We start from the raw sequence: 24,476 nt of genomic DNA on the forward strand, positions 1-24,476 counted from the left end.
AATGGGTGCCTCTTGTCATATTAATGTGGTGTTTGTCAATCCTATTCCGTATTGTTTATTGTTTTCTACCTTATTCTAGAAATTGTTGTTTGAGCAGGTTATGATTTCATAATACATTAATCCTCTCTCCTTCCCACATTTTGCGTCACTGGAAATATTTCAAATCGGTTGTCCAAATATGTGTGATTCTACTATTTTCTCATTTAAAAAGTGTTCCCCAGGATATTTTTTCTAATTGACTTGACATCCTAGGGTTAACAATTGATAATAAATATATTAAAATCCGATTTTATATTGATAATAAAGCTATAAGAATAATAATGCTATAAATTAGTGTTAGGTAATTTTTATTTGGGAACACTTTTTTGAACTAGATTGACACGACGAACTTGGCATTTGCGCGTGCGTTTCTTTGGTTAAATAAATAGCCTAAGGCTTCTTCTGTTATATTAGAATGCTTCTCGAACTTCAAATTTAACAGCCAAATTATCTCGAATTTTCGCGGCATGAGGTATCTTATATCAAATTCGAAATTATATATCTGGAATGGACATGCTTCCGTTAATAATATGTTGCGCAAGCGAAAAATAGCTATTTAGGTATTTGCTGTGACGCTGTTTATTATAATTGGTTTTCATCATCTGTTAAGTATTTTAGCTATTTGCATTCTTATACATGCGGGTTGTTGTTTAGAAGTGTTTTTAAGATCAAGACTTCTGTTGCAATTTGGACATAACTATGAATATTAATTTTTTTTCAAAAAGTTAGCTCCAAAAGCTTTGTCAATTTGAAAACTGAAACTGTTTCTCCGCATTAAAATAGTTTAGCTTCTAGTTGAGTCATGGATTTCATGTGTTTTTCTGATAAAAATTATGAAGTTAAAGTTCGAGCTGAAGGTTCAATGAATTCTGTTTACTGGCATGCTAATGGAGACTGGATCACAGAATTTGTTCAAAAGGTTGGAAGACAAATTATGGAAATGAGGAAATTATAAAAAAGAGTTTTTGCTATAAATTAACAAATCAAATATATTGAACTGTAATTTGAGAATGGAGATTGGGATTTTAAATATAGATTTTGTTGTTTACTCAATTTACTCAATATACAAGCTTTGTTATGTGCAAAATAGTTATTATTGAAAATCTATAATTTTTTTCAGTTTTTTTGAATTTTTTCGTTTTAAATATTGCTTTCTTTTTCAGTTGAATGGAACACAACAAGCGCAACTTCTTCTTGGAGAAGATTTTGACCAGGATAAAAAATCTCAGAAGAAGAAAAAAGAAGTTGAAGACGATGAAAGTGATGACGATTCTTCAAGTAAAACATCAGAATCTGGAGATGCAAGAAATGTGGAAAGTAAAACAGATGGAAATTATAAGATTTTTTATTCTGTTTTTCCCAAAATAGTAGTATTTTACATAATAATTTCTATCTGTGAGGAGCCTGGTTCGATATGATTGCATGATACACTGTATAAAAAGAAATATCAATTACTGTGTATGTCTCATTTCAACTGCTCTAGGCTTCAAAAATTGGGCAGTTTTGGGTGACCTTATTCAGAGAGGATTTATGGAATATGTCATCAAAATTCTTACTCGTATCAAAAATTTTAATTTAAAATTTGACGTAAATTATGAAATAATGTTTCAATATTTTTCTGGCAATTATCATCAGTTGGAAATAATTCCAGCCTTGATTTAAACTTCCAATTAGAATCATTTTGAAATATTTATCATATTTCCCTTTTTCGTTTAACTTTTTACCAGCTGTCCTGGCCGACTACATGAATCAACAGATCGATTTAGAGAACAGGATTCAGGAACAAGAAAAAGAAACTGAGAATCTTAAATCTGAACTCGATAACTTAAGAACACAGAATCATAAACTACAAGAAGAACTCAATTTATTGCAAAAACAGAAAGAAGCATTCATGAAAGAAGGAGACGAAGCAGAATTGAGTATGTGATATTGAGGATGGAAGATCTTGTTTGACCGATAAATTTTTTTTCTTCTTTGTTATCTATCTATATGAGGAGACGCCCTGTCTGATGCAATGATCAATTGAATTTCTGTGAGACCAACTTGTCTTGCTTATCTTTGATGCTTTTGACACGATGGATGCATATACGTAATCGGTATCTTGAAAATGTCATGTCCCACCTGCCCCATGTGTCCCACTCGGTCGATTTGTCCCACATGTTCCCCTTGTTTCATGTGTCTGAGGTGTCCCACTTGTTCTCTAGGTGTTTCATGTGTCTTTACTTGTCATGGAAAAGGTGGTCATGTAGGACACAACATTTTTGAGACACCCCATGCATAATCATATGATAAACCACATCCTCCTATCCGGTTACTAGTCCATGTTGGGTATGGGAATGGTTAATCGGTTATTCCTTTCGCATGCATGGATCGATGGTGGAAGAAGCCCGTTTCAACCAGTGGTTATGTAGAGAGTCCAGTAATCCAGCAAATTTCTTCTCATTTTCAGGTCTTATTAAGCTTACTGAAGAGCTTGGAGCTGAGAAACAAGCTATATCTGATCAATATGAAGCATCAAGAATACATTTTGAAAAACAAGCTCAACAACTTGAGGCTGTTTTTGAAACAGAAACAAAGAAAATGGAGGAGAAAGAGAATGAGCTTAAGATGGAAGTAGATGATCTCACTACTCAAGTGAGAAACATTGAGAATGGAATTAGTATCCTCGTTTTAAATTATTCAGGCATTACTGTGACCGTAGGCGTATTGGACTTGATTATGGTGACGTTACAGATTAACGAGCCAATTAAGTAAAAATACCTGATCAAAAAACGGGATCAATCCTAAACTGTTATTGATTGTTAACCATGATTTCCTTTTTTATTCAATATCGTAGGTTTTAGCTAATATTATTTCTTTTTTCAAGATTGAAGCACTTCAGAAACATGTATCGTCAAATTCCAAGTTTTCTGCAGAACAAACAAATGAAAGAGAAATTGAACGAGAACAGTTTCAGCAGGAGATTGATAACCTTCAAGAAGAATTGAATAAAAAGCATGATTTACATCGATCTGATTCTAAATTAACTGAAGAGGTCTGTATTGAGCAACAAGATTAGCTCAAGCAATTTTTACCTAATTTGAAACTCCCATATTTCATTATTTAAAATGTGGTAGGCTCATCCTGTGTAATGATTGTTGTATTACATGTTACAAGGATCTTTTTAATTGGGGGAATAGCATTTCAATTTATTATCTTATTCATTTGAATGCTTTGGTAAGTTCAATAATGTAAGAGGACCAGATATAACTTTGGTAAGTATAGGAATAATTAAAGAATGGAATTGGAAGCTGGATTTCAAAAGTAGTCTGTGGCATTTGCTTGGATACCTTCATTATGGTATATTATTTCAACCACCAATTTTTCTCTACCTAAAAAAGGAAATTTATCTTCAATTGTTTTATATTAATTGAATCATGCAAATGGCAATGCAATGATGTAATCTTGTAACGCTTTTGGGCTATGGTACGAGTGTTGCGATTACGTCTCTTAAAATATCTCTTTTTTGCAATACCATAATTCCCTGCTGGCTGATGTCTTCGTGCTGCTAAAATCTGCTCAGATTTTCATCCGGTATATAATTTTACTTTATTAGCCTGGTGACAAAAGCAGTGACAGTTCTACCACTGTTTCCGAATCTGGTGCATCACAGGTAACATTGTCAGAGTGCAAATGCAAAATTCACCACTCAATTAGTCATGATGTAATTTGCTATAAGCAATAGATTTTTTAGCTATTAACTAGCTAATTCTTATACAGTAAAGAAAACCATTGCATGTAATGTCATTTGTTTGTCATATCTGATGCAAAATAGCCTTCTTGATTGCGCAAAGTTTAGAAGATTTCAGCAGACATATTCATATACGTCATGCCTTTTGCATACATACACGTATACAGTTCACATTATAGCCTGTCTGATGTTCTGAAATGCATGACAAGCAATAGTACCAACATGCATAATGTAACATATTTAATTCAGTGCATGTTGTTATTTGAAGATGAAAACTTAAAATTTAGTAATTGATAATAGTATATCGGATCAAATACTGTTCATCAACAAAAGATAATGTGTTTGAGTCAAATTGATGTATGTCCCTTCATAAAATTAACCAAATGATATACACATCTCACAAAAGACCACATCTTAAACGAAGAAACGCCTAATTTCGACAATTTCGCATGCTTACTGTAATTCTTTAATAACAGACACGGCCATTTTTCAATTATTCACTCAATATTTTGATTTTTCAATAATGATCGACTCTTCCATGCTTGATGCTTAATATTTTAGTGGTAATTCTACTGTATTTATTTTTATAATAATATTTCTAATATTATTTACTTATATCGACACTAACGCCAAAAATTATGAATAACTAAACTTTGTTCAAATCATAAGTTGAACAAAATTGGCAATATTCAACTGAATATTGCATTTAACACTCTAACCATAACTTATGTATATGTAAGTTTCTCAAAATGACAAATTCCAATCCAAGAGTCATAGGTCACAAAATTAGGAAGATTCGAAGTCTTGCTTTGATTGTAAGAGAAAAAAAACCAAGTGCTAACAAAAGTGCTAAAAGGAAAACAACTGCTGAGAGAAAACAATAGCATAGCTTTTATAAAAATGTGTGAAATTATGACAGAGTGCAGAATGGTACTCTTTTTAGTTAGCACTTCTGAAAATATTTTATCTATATAATACAGAGTAAGGCAAGAAAGGTTTCTTTTTCATATGAAGTATGATACAGTTATAATAGTTTTTATGTTTGATCAGCTTTGATCTGAAGCTGAATTTATTCATTAAGTTTGGCCCATAGATGATGATAGAATATAATTACCCAGACATAGCTTTAGTAAGGCTGCCTAAAGTTGACATATTTGAGTATAGTGGAGTGTTGTTGACTTTAGTAAATATGAGTATTATGTGGTTTTGGTGAGAGGGATTTAAAAAGTTCTTTAAGTTTGCTTGACGTGATTGAAAAGTTAAATATTTGACGTCAACTTATCAGTGTCGGGGTGCTGATATTTCTTATGCATTGTATGTTAGTAGTTGATTGATTGTAGTATTGTATGTTAGTTTAATACAGGTTTGCTGTGCTAAATACATTTGTGAAATTTTTCGTTGGAAATTGTTAAATTTATAGAGATTAAAAAACAGAGAATTTATTTTACAAAGGATTTAAACATTGTGTTTTATGTAGAATCGGTATTTGCTGAAGGTAACTGTTTTCAAAATTGCATAACTCTCAGTCTCAGATATTTTTACGTTTGTTTGAATTGAGTATAGTACAGGCGATAGATGGTTTTACAGACAAACAGTTAAGACATCCTTATTTTCATCAATTTTTATTTATTTTGAAGAGTGCAGAAATGTCTAAAATACTTGAGCAATATGAGAAATTATCGAAAGAAACAGAAGGTCTGAGTGAAGGTCTTTGTTTTACTCCTGCTGCAGTGAAGTCTAGCACTCCTGTTGGGATATATAAATTGTCAAGGACAGGAACAAGTGGTCAAGTAGGCCTGGGAGCATGTTCTATGTTGAATGCTGTAAGTTTATAACAAGATTAGAATACTAATTCTGCAATCCTAACTAATTGTAAACAATATAGGATTTTTTTCCAATAATTTAGTTAGCTGGAATTTAAACTTAGATTTCAAAATTTAATTTTGTGATGATATTGCCAGTTGGGGTATAGGGCATTGTTGGTGCCTTATTTATGTATATTAAACATAAAAAGGCCAAAATATCAGAGTCAAAACGAAATTTAATACTTTTTCAAATTGCTTTATTAATATAAATATGTGTTTTTCATGAGTGATTCACGCAGAGTAGTAAATAATGAGTCAGTCTTACTGACAAATCTCACATTGAAAAAAAAAAATAAATAGCAAATTAACTCTCTAGGATAATAAATTGCTATAAAATTTGCCGTTCTAATTATCTCAATAACTCTTAACTAGCTTTATTTTATGAAATCATAAATTGGATAAACAATAAAAAATTAAATTATGCAAATTTATGTGTAGGAATCAAATCATGTATTGGTTCAGAAGAATATTGTTACTCATTTCATAATTTTTGAATAATGCCTGAGAATTATAATCTTCACGCCTATGAGCTACTTTAGCAAATATGCTATCTAATATAGTACAATATAATTATGATGAAGTTAAAATCAAATTTGAAAACGTTCAATTTTCTCACGATCCCGCAGTAAATTAGTCATTGAAGTTATGGTAAGCAAATCTTGATTAAAATTCTACTACTTAAAAGTGCAAATCTGTGTGCTATTGAATATGTGCTATTTTCCATATATTACCACATGGTAATTGCGATTAAGACATGTGATTTTTAATACGGTCTTCATTTCAAACAGCGCACTGGCCTGATACCTGTTTTTGGATACCTTGGGATCTACTTTCTGATTAATATTGATCAATGTGTTTAATTTAACAAATAACGTTTCAGGTTTCTCGCCTTGAAGAAGAGATGGAGGCAAGGGAACTTGCTCATCAGGAGCAAATTTCTAAAATGCAAGAAGAGGAAGAAAAAATGAAGAAGACAATCCAGGAATATGAGGAAAATTTACAGGAATTGAGAGGAGGTTCTGAGCAATCCGAGGCATGTTTAATCATTGATTGTTCTCAAGTTTTATTAGGTTGAACACTTGTTTAATACTGTTTATTTTTTAGATTGATGTAGTGAAAGCTCAACTGCAAGATATGACAGCGGAAAGAGAAGTTATCCAACAGGAACTGTATGATAATCTTCTAAAGGTAAATCCAGCTACTGTCTCATACGTCAGATAAGAATTTGCTGATTCTGAGCGTTATTTTCACACCACGGCTCTGTTCAAATATTATGTCAAGAAGAAACTCAAGTTTAAAAAGCCTGATTGTGGTTCAATTAGTCCAGTTCAATACACATGCACATAACACACACACAAATGCAAATATAACACACACACACATGTACATATAACACACACACACACAAATGCACATATAACACACACACATGCACATATAACACACACACACACACATGCACATATAACACACGTGCACATATAAACCTGTGGAAGATATTGTCCAGGCATCAGCAAATTTAGATTTCCTTCTTGAGGTCGAGTCTCAAGCTCGATAATTCTTTGTATTATGTAATGTTAATCATTTGGGTTTTCAAGTGGCCAAAACGTCTGATTCGAAATAATTTTTTGACTAGGTTTCCGCTCTTGAAGCTAAACTTGACCAATACAAGCATAATGGTGACATGCCAGGTGGTGGTGCTGGAGATCAAAGTCAGGTTGAAAGACTTAGAATGAACTTGGATCAAGAAAGAGAAGCTCACGAGTCGAAAGACAATGAGGTAAAATGTTATCTTTGACAGATTTGTCTGCCTTGTTTTCCATCCTATCAGGCTTTTAAATCTTGATAGAAGGAGCTATCTTCTGCTTTGATTATACAGACTGTTCTGCTTCGATCAAATTAAGTGTCCACACTCTGTATAGTATACTTGATCTTATGTGCAAATTTATATGTATTATTAACGTTCGTTATATTTATCGTGTTTTTTGTCCAGATTGAACATTTAGTTGGAGTTCATGCACAGTTGAGAGCAGAAATCATCGAAAAAGAAGATGAAGTAGAACGCTTGCTACATGAGATTGAAACTTACAAAGAATTAGAAGCTGAAAATATTAAATTAAAAGTAGGATTTTGGAAATGTTATGTAAAGTAAATATATCAAGCCTGTATCACAAATAGATTGAAACTAGTCTAGAGAATAAAAATGGACTTTTATACATTGCTTTTTTATGTAACACATTTCCACAATGATTGCCACCCAAATAATCTTTCACCATCACTAAAAATTAAATTGTATTGTGATTTTACAGGAGGAGCTGAGAGTGAAAGAAGCTGCGGAATCCTCTGCTGTTGCACCTTCTCGTGCCGAGGAACTTGAAGCTCTCTCACGCCAACTCCTGGATGAGAAAAATGCAGAAATTGATGAATTACAAAATAAAGTCAAAATGCTTGAAATCAAAGCAGAGAAAGATGATGATTCTTCTTCAGAATCTTCTGATGATGATAAAAAAGAGGTACGATTCTATATAGTGATGATTTATAAAGAAAATAAAGATTTTTAATATTTTGATCTTTTTTATTTAGGATGATTCAATGCAGAAACTGAAGGAAGAGAATCTTCATCTAAGATCTAAACTAGATGAATCAGAGGAAAAGCTGGAATCGAAAGAATCCTCAGAGAAAATGGAGGATGGAGTTTTACAACAGAAGATGGATCCAGATAAGGATGTAGAGGAATCTCATCCTGCTATGAAAGAAGAATTGGAACAATTAAAACAAGAAAATGAGAAATTGAAGAATGAGGTACAGGAGATGAAGAAAATAACAGAATCCAACGTATCTCTTCTTGGAGTATCCCCAGAAACCAAAGAAAAGATTCATCATTTAGAGGAATTGTTGATGGAAGAAAAACCTGAAACACAAGAAGAAAAAGGAACATCAGAATCAGAATCAAGTTTAGTTGAATCTGTATCTGAAGGAAAACCAAAACATTCGGAAATTATTCAAGGTTTGTATGTGTGTATTAAAAATTGTTTTCACTGCTCCAAACATAGTTGTGTACTAGGTCGCTTATAAATACATGCTTTTGTGCCATTCAGTTTACCTATTTTTTTACACCATCGAGGGGAATAACCGAACAATGAACTCATCAGGGTCAAATTGGAAATATCCAATCGTCTATGTCAGCATAGTAATGGTAATTTTAAATCCTGCTTTCCTTACATAATATTGTCAAATTTTCATAATGGTATACATTTTGCAGAAAAACTTCATGAACTTGAAAATGAATTGAAATCTCAGCCTAACAGTATTCTTGGAAGGATATTAGCAGAAAAGGATGACAAAATACAAAAACAAGATTCTAAAATCAAGAAAGCAGAAGATGAAATGTCGGAACAAAAGGATAACGTTACTAAACTACAAGACAAAGTATGTTTTTTTATACAACGCTTATTTACACCTTTTGCCCTGAACAAGGCCCTGTACAAGCAGCCACTGGGCAAGGTGAGGGGTATGGGATTTGAACCCGAGATACGCAATCCTACATGTCAACCTTAATAAGTCTAACGCTTAGCAGCTAGACCATTGTGATGCCTTTTTGATTGTATTCTGACTAATAGTACTCAAATTCTAGATTTCAAACTTGGAGGAGAATTCTTTGAAACCAGACGTCAAAGTACGCATGAAATCAAAAGGAAAGACTTCGAAAGGAAAGGAAGGAGAACAAAAAGATATTGATATTGAAAAGGTGAGACCAGAAAATATCAAGGAAATATCTACAGTTGTTAAACGTGTGAAGATTATTCGAGGAACGCCAGTCGTCACGAAAACTGCTTGCACTGTCAGATGCAATAAAGTCGCTATTTATTTCTGATCTCAACACAAGAGGAGAAAGATCATGAAAATGAAAAAAAAAAATCAATAAATGAGCACCCTATACATGTCTCTACATATCTTCTCCTCTAATTCTGATCACTGTGACTCTTAAAGAATTAAATAAACTTTTTCATCAATCTTTTTTCTCTATACTCTATATTCTTCTTTGGCCCGAATACAACATTGCCTATTAAACCCAGAACACATATATCATTCCCATACAAAACAATACATATTGTTCCATAAAAAAATTTTAATATTCAACCTACTTTATATGAATACCATGATTATTTTCACTGTTTTTTTATTATCCTTTTATTAAATATAATTATCATTATTATTATGATATTTTTTTGTATTCTGTTGCTATGGTTTACAAAATTGATTGAATGTTAGATCCAAGCATTTGGGAACGCTTTATATCAACATATTGAAATAGGTATTCGTGATATAAGATATATTGCCTGCGGCATTGGCACACAAACTATACTATACCGCTAGGCTGCAGCACAATTTTTGTTACGCTTCAGTAAACACAGACAGCCCTAGGGCATATAGAAACATGTGACTAAATTTAAATAATTCTGCGCGCTATATTTTCAATGTTTTATTGCAATGGACAAATAGGATAGAACCAAAATGGTATATGTAGAATAGCAACATTGTATAATTTTCAGACACTGTAATTAAACTATTTTTGTAACTGTTTGCTGAGACTTGATGCAAATTGGTTGCAAATGGTAAACTTATCTGGTAATTTGATATTATTTTGTCTTCTTCGTGTTTATCTGGTTCTTCAATATAAGCATTTCCTAATTCTTTGCATATAAATATTCTTTAGGATTCTCGGTCATCAGCTGCATCATCATCAGATGAAGATTCTTCAGTTTCATCTCTTGATCAGGAGACATCGATCACAGATCAAGATGTTCATGATGCTCCACAGGAAAAAGTGCAAGTAGAAAGCGATGATAAATCTCCAGAAGAATTGAAAATTCTTGTCGATCAGCAGGAGAAAGATCTCATACATAAAGATGAATTGTTGGAGAATCATACAAAATTACTTGCAGACAAGCAACAGTAAGATAATTGCTATAATTTTTTATTTTAATTCTTGTTGTCAAATCCATTCTAGGGATGAGGGTATTGAAAGCTCAAATCTAATGTTTGTTGAATTTCTTCTTTTTGCGTCATGTGCTCTATATGTGAATGTGTTTTCTCAGACATTCATGGCCTAATAAGAAAGAATGATATGTTTGGTGAAATTACTGTGTTTTTCATGTCATTCACTCTCATTTCCTTATTCGCCTCTCTTTTTTTTTCAAAATTCATTGCCAGATAAGACAATTCTATGTAATTAATGATTTCAATTGTCTTAATGCATTATAATCAATTTTCAGGGAATGCTCAGATCTACTTGATACGATTGCTGTAATGGAGAAAACATGCAAGGAATTACAAGATGAAATTGAACAAAGGTAACTTAGACTCTAATGTTAATCAAGAATTGCTGCTAAAATTTTCCTGTATTTATTTTTAAAGATTTGTTGGCGATCTATTTCAGGGGTTCCCAAACGTTTCATGAAATGGAGCCCGTGAGGAGGTTGACTATTATTTACGGAGCCCCGAAATAAATTTATAAAAATGAAAACAAAAAACACATTGTTACTTATTGAGCAGCACCTTGTGAACATCTGATCTATTTAATTTCCAGAAAATTATTTTATATGTCTGTTTTAAATTTTTTTTCTTTTGGGGATAAGTTGTTAGAAATGCATTATTTTAAATCGTTTTGTTTTAAAGAGTAAGTGAATCACAAAGTGAACCTGGGATTTCATCACTTGCTGAAATGACAGAAGAGGATATTCTAAATTTACCTGCTGTACAAGAGACTTTAAACAAAGCAACTGAAGATTTAGAAAAATCTTTGAAGACAACTGAACATGAAATAGCTTCATCAAAAGAAGTAATTTCCCATCCCATCTCTGTTGTTTTGACAACGTATATATTACAGAAATTTGATTACTATGATTTATTTTATAACTCTTTTAGCAAAGCTACACATTTACCAATGTGCACAAAAACAAACTTTTGCTCGTACTAATTTATCATTGTTAAAATCAAAATCTTTTCCCACTGCATTTTAATTTATATGAGTCTGGCAAATGTAGCAACTTTGCCATAAGCAATTGCCCAATTGGGGATTTTATGATGATCCATGTTAATGCTATAATAAAGCCATTATGCTATATGTGACCATATATTGTTTGTTCTTAATGATAAGTATTTATTGGACAATGGGAATAAAAATCAATTCTCTGTGACTAACATGTTGCGCTCGTTTTTGTAGGAAAAAGAAAGGCTTGTTTCTGAACTTGGCGATGTACAGCGAGAATATATGGCTCTTCTGAATGAAAGTAAAGATGTTCAAATGATGCAGGAAAATCAGAATATATTACAGGTAGGAGAAGTGACCAATTTCTATATTGACCGAGTCAGTGGTTCCTAACCTTTTGTTTCAAGTGACCGATAATCAGAAATTTTTTTAAAAACTTGCAACCCAAGGATATGCTCAGATACTATGCTGTATGGAAATGCTTATGCCTTATATGCTCACAAAATCAACTGACTGATATTAAACAACCATTTTCTTAAAAATTAACTTATGAAATTGTGGTGTGGCTTTACTACCGTAAATCAAAACAGCAGCTGCCAAGTTTTACGCTGTAATACATCCCATATACACAATTATTATACCAAGTATTATACATTATGTTTACTAAGAAATATTGATTTACATTCTTTGGAATCTATTTCTTATGTGTTTGATATTGAATTGTAGGATAAAATCAAAGATCTAGAAGGACTCGTAGCGGAACGAGAATCAGAATTACAACAGGCACAGCAAGAATATGATGAATTACAAAAACAAACTCATCAGCTGATGCAGGATGTTGAAATCCTAAAACAACAAGATCCGGATACTGATAAGGTAAGATAAGGCTTTTCTACTTGCTTTGACAACTGATTAATTCTGATAAGATAATAATTTGTACCAAGAATTTTTTTTGGTCTTTTTTGCTTTTCTCTCTTTGTAAGGCTCGCTATAAGCCGTTAGGTACACTTAAAGGACCTACTGAGTTATGAAGGATTGTATCTTTTATGTATGGCATATATATTACACATACTCTAACATAGTAGGTATTTTTGGGATGAACAATGGGCTCACCAGGGTTTGAACATGAAGCCTTTTAGTTGATTTTCAAGTTACATGTGACATCACAAGAAAGTAACCCAGTTAAGAAATATAATATTTGGATAAGCTAGCGGAAATAGGTCGGAGTGCTCATCTTTGAAACAAAGTAAAAGCCTTTGTGAGTTCAAGACTTTTTTTTAATTATCTAAAACAGTGGTTTTCAAACTTTTTAAGTCGCGCATCCTTTTTAGAATATGTCAAGACTCTAGCTCCACCTCAAAAATAACTAGCTAAAAATAAGCTATAAATAACTGATAGTAAGGCGGAAGTATGTTTTATTCAAAAAACACGTAGGGAATATGTGGATGGAGCGTAAATAATGAAATAAATGGAAAGTTTTAAAAACAAGTAAGCTGGGCAAGTTAAAATCCAACAAATTATTTTTTTTTTATAATCAGCTTCAAGCCCCTCGAAAAATTGTCTGCTGTGCCCTGTGGGGCGCGCCCCACTGTTTGAGAACCACTGATCTAAATGAATTATGAATACGAATACTTGGTTTGGCAGGTTTGGAAATGCCAGGCCATGGCCAGCTTTATTATTTAAACAACTTTAATCTCTGTCAATATCATTCTCAATTTTACTGGCATTCCTTGGAAACACTAAACACATATCAAAGGTTTTTTATTTCGTACTTCAAAAAAAAATGTTAAATTTATGGCAAATTAAATTTTTATTTAACTATTCTGTGTTTACTATTTTTAATGTTATTGGGAAGAGGAGCGTTTTTGTCATAAACCTGTCATAATATTAACAGCTTATAAATCCCAAAATCCCAACGGTCACTAAATTGAGTTATTAATTAACTTTTTTGAAGTTTTTAACCACCTGGTTTAATTTACTAAACTTGGGATGGTGATACAATTTTTTAAGATGTTTGTTATTCCCATGGCCATGCTTGCTTGTACTAGATTTCAAATTTTTTTGGAATAGTTTAAAGTTTTTATTCTATTTACAATTGGCTTATTTATGTGTGCTTCAGTTTTGTTGAAGTATTATGAAGTGCTTCATGTTATGATTATTATTGATACTATGAGACGGTTCGCTTTATGGAGTTGGATAAAACGTACAGACTAGGAAAGACTAAAGAACTTAGTTAGGTAGAACGTTTTAGGTTTTGAGATATTAATAAGTTGGCAGGATTTTTATGAGAGTTTTTTGCACACCTAACAAGGCAATATAAAAGATCCACTGGTATATGGGAAGCTATAATGTAAAAATAAAACTAGAATTTTTTAGTTTGGAATTGCCTAATCAATTTAATACAATCTGGTTATTGGGTTTGAAACCAAGATATTTGACCTTCGACTCTGACATAGATGATTCCAATGCTCTAACAACTATGCTGCCACTCCTACATTAATATTAAAAATGTGAATCAGGAAAATTAGCTCTTTTTCTTATTGTTATTGTTTTATGATTTCTGTGATAATTTTATCAAGGGAAAGTTGGTATTCATGTTACTATTTATAGAGCAATGAAATTATATTGAGCCTTTGAAATAGTTTTTTGATATAGTACATACAAGTGATCTAACAAGCAATAGTTCTTTGTCTCAAGCTCTTCGTCAGTCGGTGTCAAAGTGTAATAACTTTGATAGGCTGTGGTGAACTGAAGAGATAGGGACTATTGCATTTTATGGTGAATGTCAATTTGTTATTAAATGTCTTACATATTATATAAAGATGTAAGAAAGACGCCACAGCTAATTTTTTTTTGAAGCTTCAAACATGGAAGTTTTTAAAAAAATTTACCGTTAAAAAGTGCCGAAAATACTGTCTAACATGACCATATATATATATATAACCTAATTTTCATACAATTTGTTCTCAGGATGAAAAAATTGATGAATTAGAGCAAACATTGCAGAGGAAATTATCAGAATATAATAGATTATTACAAGAATTACAACAAAAAGAAGAAACTGTAGAAACTCTGGAACAACAAATTGAAAATTCAAACCAACAATCAAAGGTGATTGAATTTAAATCAAAGAATTTTAGAATCCTACTTCATTAGTTAAGCTGGCTGTTCTTCATATTGAAGATTGTCATTATGTGGAATAGGATGAGATAGGATTTATATATATTTAACCTGTGGAGAGGAAAGTAGATAAGATAGCTTAATCATATGGCGAACCACAGCATCTCGTCCAATTACCAGTCCATGTCAGGTATGGGATTAGTTGTTATCCAGTTGTTTTCGGAAGCTTGGACTTGATGGTGGAGGAAGCTTCGAATTTTTAATCAAATTATTTCCTAGAAAAATATATGTACTTAGCCAGTGATTTTCAACCTCTATTGCTAAAATATTTGCAGTCCCACGATTTTGAACTCTAGGCCATTGTGCCCACCTTACTCATTTGTTCTTTTGAATGAAAAGTCTGTATAATTATGAGACGGTTAATTTCAATGTAGACCGGAGAATAGTTTTAAAAAGAGAAATCTTTTTTGTATCTGATCTGTTTTGCGCTTTGGGTCAAAATATTGGGCAAGTTGCACTCAGAGAATGATATCAACATCTTGCCTCATGAAATCATTATTAATGCCTAATGCGAAGATAAAGTGATTACATTTCAACTTCACAATTGAGAATTGAATACTGTATTCTATCTGAGATGGGAATTCTATATTTTCATTTTGTGTTCTTTTTTTTCCCTTTTCAGGCCCATGAAGATGAAATTGAATTGTTGCAAAATGAACAACAAATTTTAAATTCTGAAAACGAGAAAATTCAGCAAGAAACTGAACAACTCAAATCTAAAGTAGAAGAATTAGAAAATATGGTTTCTGAAAAAGAAAAGGTAAGAATGGGGATTTGATAGATAATTTATTCACTTTTGGGAAAATTATGTAGTTTTGTTTTACATCTAGTTTAATCGAGGATAATAAGAACTAAAAATATTGTTTAGAAGAATTCTAGAAAGCCGAGATTGCAGAGAGTATGGAAGTATATTTTATGTATTCTAGATTGTGTGTAATATCTGATTAAATAATTTGTCGATTAAATTTTTTTGGATATGACTTTGGTATAATTTTTATAATTTGTTGTTAACTTTATAATTCTACTATTTGGAATGCTTTTATATCAATTTTTTCAATTCGGTTTTCCTGAAATTTTAATCTATCTTATCAGGAAATAGAAAATAAAGAAAAAGAACTTGACACCATCAAAAAAGAAAGATTTATTGAACCTCAATCTGCAATGCTATTTGAAGAGGGTTCCCTTGAGGTATAGCATTTTTGACCCTAAATAGTCACTATTCTGTTAGTTAGTGTTATTCATTGTTCACATCTATTCCTCTATGGAAGGTGTATGCCATCTGCAATTGATTTATACATAGCTACTATGCTATTTTTGTATTGACAAGAGTCTTTCTAGTTTGTGTATAACCTACCCAGTTTATCATACCCCAGGTGGTGGACACGTGGTTTGAATTGAGATACATAACTTTTTTATTGAATTGAAATAATCTTCTAAAACAGCTTTACCGGTATTTTACAAAAAATCCTTTTTTTTTCATGCAACCAGGAGGAAGATGCATCCAACTCATCTTCATCATCTGATGAGGAGGAATTGAAGCAGGTGGATTCAAGTCTTTCTATAGAGGAGATGACAAAGACTCATGAAGCAGAGATGGAGAATTTGAAGGCATGTTGATTTGCTGTACTTATTTCAAAACTTTTCTTTGACGACAATTTGAGCATCTCTTATTAAATAAGTATATCTTGCTCTTTTAGAGCAAGTATTCTCAAGCTCTCACTCGAGTTGTTGAGGAAACAAGAAAGCAACTTGAGGAGGAACATGAGAAGCAGATGAGTGAGATGCAAAATAAACACAAGAAGGAAATTACGGAAATTTTATCAGAATCATTTAATGGTAAATTGTCTGCTTTTATACTTGTTTTGTGACTATAAATTATCTGCATCTGTGTGAAAATTGCCACAGCCGTTTTGATGATCATGCATTTTTTAAAAACAGTCTTATGATGTTTATACCAAATTTGAACATGGCTTTGAAAGTTTTCAATTTTTTTAAACTAATATGGAATTGACAATTTTTCATTTTAAGGTGAAAGTGAACTGGCAAAGAAATTGAGAGAAGAGTTAGATTTGGCCGATCAACTTGATCAAAATTTGATGGGTCATCTGGCTTCTGGAGGAGTGGACGATAATGAAGATGATGACGTTGATATCTCTACTAAATTGCAGGTGAAATCAAATATAAAGGTAAAATCGAAAAAATAGCAGTGTTTTAAAGAAGAAGTGACAGAAATTTACAATGAAGAATGGTCATGTATTGCTCATTTATAATGTATTGTTCGTTACATCATTCTCTGCTGTTAAGAAAGTTGGTGTGAAATGAGGCCGTATGTATCTAAGAAGTTCTGTTTCAAACAGCCTCGCATTCTAAAGTTCCGCTTTAGAATTGATTTGTATATACCAAAATCATTATTCATAATTAAAATTATCATTACCTTTCATTAATTAAAACATAATTCAGGTTATCAGAAAGTTTTTTCGGTAACAATTTTCAAATTTTCTAAGTCAATTTTTTGAGCGTTCCAATCGGAGAAATCTGGTATAATTCCATAATAAATCCATAGTCAGAGCTGAAAACCTGAGGCAAAGTTTGATTTTTGTATTGTGGAATAGAACGGTAAAAATAGTTCAAATAACTCATAGTTTAAATTTTGTTCTGGCCATCTGGCCAAGTCCTAACCAGACTTTGACAAGTCTGACCAGAACTGACCAGAAGTCTGATTTTGATCTGACAAAATGTGTAATGCAACATATTAATTGCTCAAAAAAGTGCTTTTAATTCTTTAATTTTACAGTAAGTACCCTTGTGGTGTGTCAGATTGATTAATGTACTGGTTCCCACCTTTTTTTGATATATTCCTTCCTTTGCTCATTTCAGAGCCCATTATTCCTCCCTCATTATGCATAGTTACATTATTTCTTCAATTTAATTTAAAAAAAATGCTTAGCCAGTAATATGCCGAATGCACAGTTTGGCTTCTGCACAATTTGAATAGTTTATAATGTTCGCATAAATCTGTATTACAATAATACTAAATAAGTAAAAAAAATTGTAAAATTACTCTGAATACAGCTTTCTATTGTTTGTAAAGATCATTTATTGGTTCTATTTGAGTTATTTTTTATTTCAGGGTCTTCTCGATCGTATCCATAAGGAGGGAGTTCAGGTTTTATCGTTATCAGAACTTCAATTTCTCAAATATCATCAACAACATCAACCAACAACAAGAACAAGCAGTACAACACCACCACCTATTCCTGCTACTGTGGAAGAAGCCCAACAGGTTCGATTACTCGTTTTGGTAATGTTCAGTGGGCATTCTAGCAAGGTTTATGTGACTGAGAGAAATATTGTTATAGGTACAATGATTACCAGAATTGTAAAGCAATACAATTGAACATCAGGCATTCCTTGTTCAAAAAATTTAAAATTCTAGTTCAAGTGAAATCTTGATTTAATTCTTTAGAAATGTTACATTTGCAGAATTATCATATTGTTCTCCTTATATATTATAACAAAGAGGTGGTGTAGGCCAACTTATCATGATTATCGACTATATGAGACTAAAAGGTGTCAATTTTTTTTCAGACCTCCATGAGATTAGAAGAAGACATGAATCAACTAAGGAAAACATGGGAGAATGAAAAACTTGCTTTATTAAATGCAATTCAGGCATTGAAAGAATTATGTATGCAAACAAATGCTGATAATTCAGTAAGTAATCATAAACTGCCTCTATATTCTACCTGATTTTGATCTTGTGGAAAAGTTAGTGTTCCTATATTAAATGCCTGACTAACAATAATTGGTTACCTCTTAGGCTTTAGATCTATATTTGTACATAAAACATACCAGACCATTTTTCCCTTTTTCCATGCTACTTTGTTTGTTATTTAGAATGAGCCATTGCCTGAAACTGAAGATCCTCGAGGAGATCTGATTCATGCAGTTTCCGATGTATTTGAGAAAGAACGTGACGCTCTTATTGCTGAATTACAAACAAGTGTTTTGGAAGCTCAACAGCAGAATGCAAGAAAGAGTCCTGGTTTTGATGAACAAGAAATTAATGTTGCAAAAGAAAAATTACAGGAATTGGAAGAGAGGATAAAACAACAGGTTGGTTTGTACAATGAATTTAATTGTTTTTTGACAATTTAGTGGGTGCTATGGCCTGGGTGTAAGCATTAGACTTAGCTGTTTTGACATGCAAGTTACACATCTTTCACCCACTCCTCACCCAGGGTTTAATAATTTAAGTAGCCAATGCAGAACTGGGATTTCGTTATATGAGAACACTAGTTACATGTCTCTGGTTCAAATTTCATACCCAGGGATCAAGTGGGTGAGCGAGGCAGAATCGGAAAAGATTCCTGTTTTTCTGAAAATAATTGCTTCGGACATATCGTTAGATATCAGTGAAAGCTTGTACTGGGCCTCATTTGGAGCGAACGGTGTGAATAAGCGTCATGTAAAAAAGTTTAGCTATTGAAGTTCACTGTTTTTAAATACATTTTGCTATTTAATTCACTTTATGACTTGTTTTAAAAGTTTGGGTATAAAATTTGGTATAGATTAATATTATACCTAACTGTTTGCGAACTAGGAGACATCATTTATAAATATTTAGGAAGAGTATTTTGAAATATCAAATTTGGGATAGAGCTCTTAGCAATCTCGATTTGTTTCTATCATAGCACATCATTGAGAGCATAAACTGGATATTATGTGAAAAAGAAAATTCTAGAATACCTAATTGTGCAATCATGGGAACATTATTTATGAATACCCAATAACTATAGACACAAAGAATAGCCATTTCAAACATCATTAAAACATTTTCCACTTTATTATCTTGTCATTGGAAGATGATGAGATGTCGTTCATGTGAAGATGATATGAAGATGAGATTGGATTTTGAATTATTAAGATATGATTTACGTCATCTCGCTTCTGTTATTTCAAGCAATATTAGGATGGTTTGTTGATCATCAATGTTGTAGAAATGTTGTATCGAAATCGTTGTAAAAAATTCGTTAAAATTTTGTTTTGAGAATGAAGCAGCATGTGTATTGCAGATGATGTATACCATGTGGGATTTTATAATGATATTACCTTGTTACCACTTTGTAACTAGACCTAACATTGGCAAACTATGGCTCCTGACCAAATCTGGCCGTTGGGTAATTCAATCTGGCTCGCCTGATGCTGCCACAACCAAACTAAAACCGAATTTTGATATTTTACCTGAAAAATAGCTAAACAAATTTGTTGAGATTGCGATTAAATTTAGTTTTGGCACAAGTCTTCTTGTTTTCCACTTTTGTTCTTGTAAAACTGTAAATATTGTTCATGAAATGTAACTTTTACGTCACACTTACGGGTGGGCTATATTTTTGGCCCCTGGTCCAAGAACCTTGCCCACCCCTGATCTAGCCGGTTTCCCCACACCAGTCGCTTGCCTGTATTTTGCATTACTAGTTGCTTGTTATTTCATTGGTGTAAAAACAAAAATGTTGATTTCTAGTGATTACATGTGCAATGTGGATGCGTTACATTGGTATTTAAATTGAATTTTCTGATTTTCCTTATTTGTTTTCAGGGTGAACAACATACTGATGCAATTCAAAGATTATTGACTGTTGAAAGAGATTCATTAATAAATGAAATTAAAGATTTGAGAAACGATAGAAAACAAAATTTAAAACAGGTAGATAATTTTTTCCTAAATTTTGAATGTTTTCAAACGATTTTGTCAAATTGAAAGTTGGCACTTAACATAAATTAAAAATACGGGTACTCCTGTAGTGTGTGTACCAGGTTAGGGTTAGGCCATAATTCTATTCCGATTTTCCTTATTTTAGTTCTATTACGAGTTCGGGGACTGTCTGTGTTAGCCAAGTGAAAATACCCCCTGTCCATAGGCTACAGTCCCTTTTCACAACTCGATGTAAAGTAGGCGAACAAAATTAGGTAGTTACCTCCATATTGGTACACACACTTCTGGAGCGCCAAAATACCAATCATATGAAAGCCTCTGATTCTATCATTTTTGATAAGTTTTTACAGATGGGAAAAATCCCAATTACAGATATATTTTTTTGATTGTGTTGATGCTTTTAACAGGCTGAAGAAAGAATACATCATCTAGAATCTCAACTAAGTAATAATGGAAACTCTAATTCTCAGAATGTTCAAATGCTGCAAAGTCAAAGTAAGATATTTATATTTCAATTTGTGAGATTTACTGAACAGTTACTAATTTGAAGATCGTGGTCCACTGAAGATGTTTGAATGTCATCTAATTGTGATTACATATGCATTGCCATTGTAACAGAAGGATTACTGTAATTAAAAAATAACTGCCGTTTCAGATTTTAAATAGAAGAAACAACGTAATCTTCAGTATTTTCTTGATTTTAAACAATAAGGTTTCCAATTATCGAACATGCAAGCGTAACAAAATAAGGATATGATTTTAATATTTATCCTGGGTGAACGGAAAGCTGATATGACTGCTAATTCATACAGCGAACCACAGACCCCTGTCCAATTGCCAGCCCAAATCAGGTGTTGCAGGTGTATGGATTTGAGTTTTATTGTCTATCTTCATATTTTTACAGTTGAGCGACTTGAATATAAACTCCAACAAGAAAGAGCGTTAGCAGCTGATGTGAGATCTTCACTTGAAGCCGAGAGAGTGCGAGCCACCGATCATCTGCCTGCTTTACAGAGAGAACGAGATCGTTCCGTTGAATTAGATAATGAAATCGGGCGTTTACAAAGAAAATTAGCCGAAGATGCTGAAGCTACTAGAGCTCGAACAGAAGCCTTACAGTAAGTAGACCACCAGGTGGTGTTTTTTGTTTGTTTAATATGCGCTTTTTTAAAATTTTAAAACTAACTTTTCAGGGTCGAGCTTGATGATAATCGAGGACATTTAGAAGATTTGCAAAATAAACTTTCCGAAGCTCGTGAAAAATTAACGAAAGCAGAAGAAGAAGCGGGACAAGTGAAGCATGATCATGACAAAAACAGATCTCAAGATGCTAGAACGATACAAGATCTCAAACATGCATTGATTGCGGAAGAAAATAAACGCGGAAACTTGGCAAAATCATTAGAGGCGGAGAGAAATAATGTCGCACAACTACATGAGGAATTAGCAACACTGCGTGCTGATTCCCACCAAGAGATTGAGACTGGAAAAATCAGGTAAAAATAAAGTAACGGAAATTTGGATTATTCAGACAACTTCTCTTAAAACAAGTATACCTGCTCAATCTAAGGATCGCAATAAAGCATCTTCTGATATGTAGTATATGTAGCTGTCATTTTTGGTTGTGGATGAATTTATTTTGAATATGGCTCTTAGTTTTATTCTTTTTCTTTATAAAGAAAATTTTGTCAAAATGAGGCCAAGCTCACTCACTTGGAAATTGATCTCTGACATAATTTACGTACAACCACTGAAGCTACAAGAATTCTAGAATTATGGAAAAGCTTTATGCGTTAATTACTTACCCAAGGGTCCGAAACCTACATTTGTAACATGCAGTGCCTATATAGTTAGCTCTAAGCAATAGCTATCACACCCACTGAAATTTAATTTCAATTTCAACATTAGATTGGCTGATATGGAAGACACAGTTGTTGCTGAAAAACGAAAATGCGATGATTTGAATGCAGCTCTCCAGAGAGAACAAGAGACAAGTGAGAGATTGAGAGGAACAATAGAAGAAGAGAGATCATTGGCTAATGAAGGCAGACAACATGATCGTGACACTGTCAATGATTTGCAAAGAATATTAGGTAAATTAACCTCAGATATTACATATTTATTGTTTATTGTCTAACAATGCGGACTCAATATTTTCAAATGCGATTGAGTCTAACTTTTATTAATATTTCCAATATCTTAAGTAACTATTGTTTTTTATTGAAATTTACCAGTTTTTGAATAAAATATTGATTTATTCATTGGTTAAATTGGATTTATTTAGCTTGGAGATTCTTAATCTATCTTCCATCAAATAACCCTGGATTTAAAAAAAATTTACCTGAACCCTCAGCAGGCTGAAACCAAATCAAGTGGTATTATATTAACACTCAGTCAACTGAACATGAGTAAAGATTGCGTCCGTTTGTTGCCAATGATATTTGCAATTTGGGAGATGTGTTTGACAGACATGGTCTGCCATTTGAGTACCGCTGGAAATTTTGTTCCATCACCTCTCGAGGTTTGAGAATCCTCGATTTAGCTCATCCAATGATGATTGATGGGGTCATTTGGAAATTGATAATTTTGGTCATACAGGATGAGCCGAGATGGCCCAATCGGTACACTAGTAGTACCCTCACCTAATATTTTCCTGCAAGCGCTTGTAGTCTTTTCAAATTCATTTGTTGAAAAAATTCTATCTTCTCTGTTTTATCATTGAGAAGTATTTTCTTCTCTTTGAAATGATGTGATTCATCAAGATATTTAAGATTTTCAAACAAACATCCTTTTAAAATCATTTGTATATTTGACTTGACATTTGGATTAATTTTAAGAAATCTAGGCTGAATCTGCCGCACGCACTACTGCATCTACTTACTTGACAGTATTTCTCTACATTCTTCTTTTCCTTTATTATTACAGATGATGCGAAAACTGAAACAGAAAAATTACAGAGGAAAATCGATATTTCAGAAAGAGAAGCAAGAGTTGCAAAACAACAATTAGAAGACGCTCAAGCTATACATCATGATGCAATAGAAGCTGAAAGAGCTGTCAGAGACCAATTACAATCAGCCCTCGATAATATACAAGTAATATACATATTATAAGTAATATATTCAGTTTTGAATATAGCTTTCCGTATTTCCTGAAAATGGAGAAACTTGCCTCAGATGTGCCAAATATATCCTAGACAGCAGAGTTTTATATACTGGGTCACATAAAAAACATATCCCATAAATTTCTTAATTTGCTTATATGAAAATGTAGAATATTTATTTGCCACTTAAATTTCTGAATGTGTATGTATAACCAAAAGTTTCAGCAATCTAAGAACACTTTGTACAAAAAGTTCTCTCTCGAATATCTCTTAGTTATATCTCTCTAGAGTCCTGTTTTTTTGGGTCACTATTTAAATGTATAAATTAATTGTTGCAAATTAGATGTGTTCTACTATTACTGTACTACAGAATCATAATTGTTACATTATATATCATGGTTGTATTTTTTGCTTCATTGAACTTCCCTCAGTTCTTATATCTTTTAACTTGCACAGTAATCTTTTGATCTTCATAGATTTAGTTGAGTATCAAATAAAAAATTTGGGACAATGTGAATTTTTTTTATATCTGAGCTATTATCTACAATCATTCATTTCAAACAGGAACAAAAGCAAGATGCTTTGATGAAATTACACAATATGGAAGATCAAATGAGAAGACAGAATCTAGAGAATCTCATCACAAATGCTGGAGTACCTGCATCTTCAACTACCAATGATGGCTTGATGGCAAATAGGAGACAACTTGAATCTTTAAGACAAAGATTACAGATGGAATCAACTAAATTACAGGTACATTTATAGTTTTGTCCTAGATTTATAATGAAATTTTGATGAATCACTCAAATATACAAACTATATTTTGATTTGAACTCTACTTAATTTCGCTG

General features: G+C 32.5%; 1 protein-coding gene across 2 annotated transcripts in view; it reads left to right on the forward strand.

Moving 5' to 3' along the window:
* The window catches only part of LOC120325845 (uncharacterized), a 68,521-nt gene that overhangs the window by 37,267 nt on the left and 6,778 nt on the right, over positions 1 to 24,476 (forward strand). The window contains exons 40-73 of one of the 2 annotated variants that reach the window (XM_078111388.1): positions 1,203 to 1,356; positions 1,767 to 1,958; positions 2,489 to 2,673; positions 2,906 to 3,073; positions 5,407 to 5,592; positions 6,515 to 6,667; positions 6,739 to 6,822; positions 7,271 to 7,414; positions 7,628 to 7,756; positions 7,944 to 8,147; positions 8,218 to 8,641; positions 8,897 to 9,063; positions 9,269 to 9,382; positions 10,352 to 10,590; positions 10,911 to 10,988; positions 11,314 to 11,476; positions 11,861 to 11,971; positions 12,353 to 12,502; positions 14,597 to 14,737; positions 15,429 to 15,566; positions 15,899 to 15,994; positions 16,295 to 16,414; positions 16,504 to 16,642; positions 16,835 to 16,992; positions 17,937 to 18,089; positions 18,395 to 18,520; positions 18,704 to 18,922; positions 20,406 to 20,513; positions 20,930 to 21,017; positions 21,427 to 21,640; positions 21,716 to 22,018; positions 22,431 to 22,615; positions 23,448 to 23,617; positions 24,190 to 24,378. In XM_078111388.1, coding sequence (XP_077967514.1) covers positions 1,203 to 1,356; positions 1,767 to 1,958; positions 2,489 to 2,673; positions 2,906 to 3,073; positions 5,407 to 5,592; positions 6,515 to 6,667; positions 6,739 to 6,822; positions 7,271 to 7,414; positions 7,628 to 7,756; positions 7,944 to 8,147; positions 8,218 to 8,641; positions 8,897 to 9,063; positions 9,269 to 9,382; positions 10,352 to 10,590; positions 10,911 to 10,988; positions 11,314 to 11,476; positions 11,861 to 11,971; positions 12,353 to 12,502; positions 14,597 to 14,737; positions 15,429 to 15,566; positions 15,899 to 15,994; positions 16,295 to 16,414; positions 16,504 to 16,642; positions 16,835 to 16,992; positions 17,937 to 18,089; positions 18,395 to 18,520; positions 18,704 to 18,922; positions 20,406 to 20,513; positions 20,930 to 21,017; positions 21,427 to 21,640; positions 21,716 to 22,018; positions 22,431 to 22,615; positions 23,448 to 23,617; positions 24,190 to 24,378 — 5,592 coding nt within the window. The remainder of the gene's footprint in view (positions 1 to 1,202; positions 1,357 to 1,766; positions 1,959 to 2,488; positions 2,674 to 2,905; positions 3,074 to 5,406; positions 5,593 to 6,514; positions 6,668 to 6,738; positions 6,823 to 7,270; positions 7,415 to 7,627; positions 7,757 to 7,943; positions 8,148 to 8,217; positions 8,642 to 8,896; positions 9,064 to 9,268; positions 9,383 to 10,351; positions 10,591 to 10,910; positions 10,989 to 11,313; positions 11,477 to 11,860; positions 11,972 to 12,352; positions 12,503 to 14,596; positions 14,738 to 15,428; positions 15,567 to 15,898; positions 15,995 to 16,294; positions 16,415 to 16,503; positions 16,643 to 16,834; positions 16,993 to 17,936; positions 18,090 to 18,394; positions 18,521 to 18,703; positions 18,923 to 20,405; positions 20,514 to 20,929; positions 21,018 to 21,426; positions 21,641 to 21,715; positions 22,019 to 22,430; positions 22,616 to 23,447; positions 23,618 to 24,189; positions 24,379 to 24,476) is intronic. The other variant, XM_078111389.1, reaches the window with a different exon arrangement.

The sequence above is a fragment of the Styela clava genome, chromosome 4, assembly GCF_964204865.1.
Source record: "Styela clava chromosome 4, kaStyClav1.hap1.2, whole genome shotgun sequence".
NCBI lineage: Eukaryota > Metazoa > Chordata > Ascidiacea > Stolidobranchia > Styelidae > Styela > Styela clava.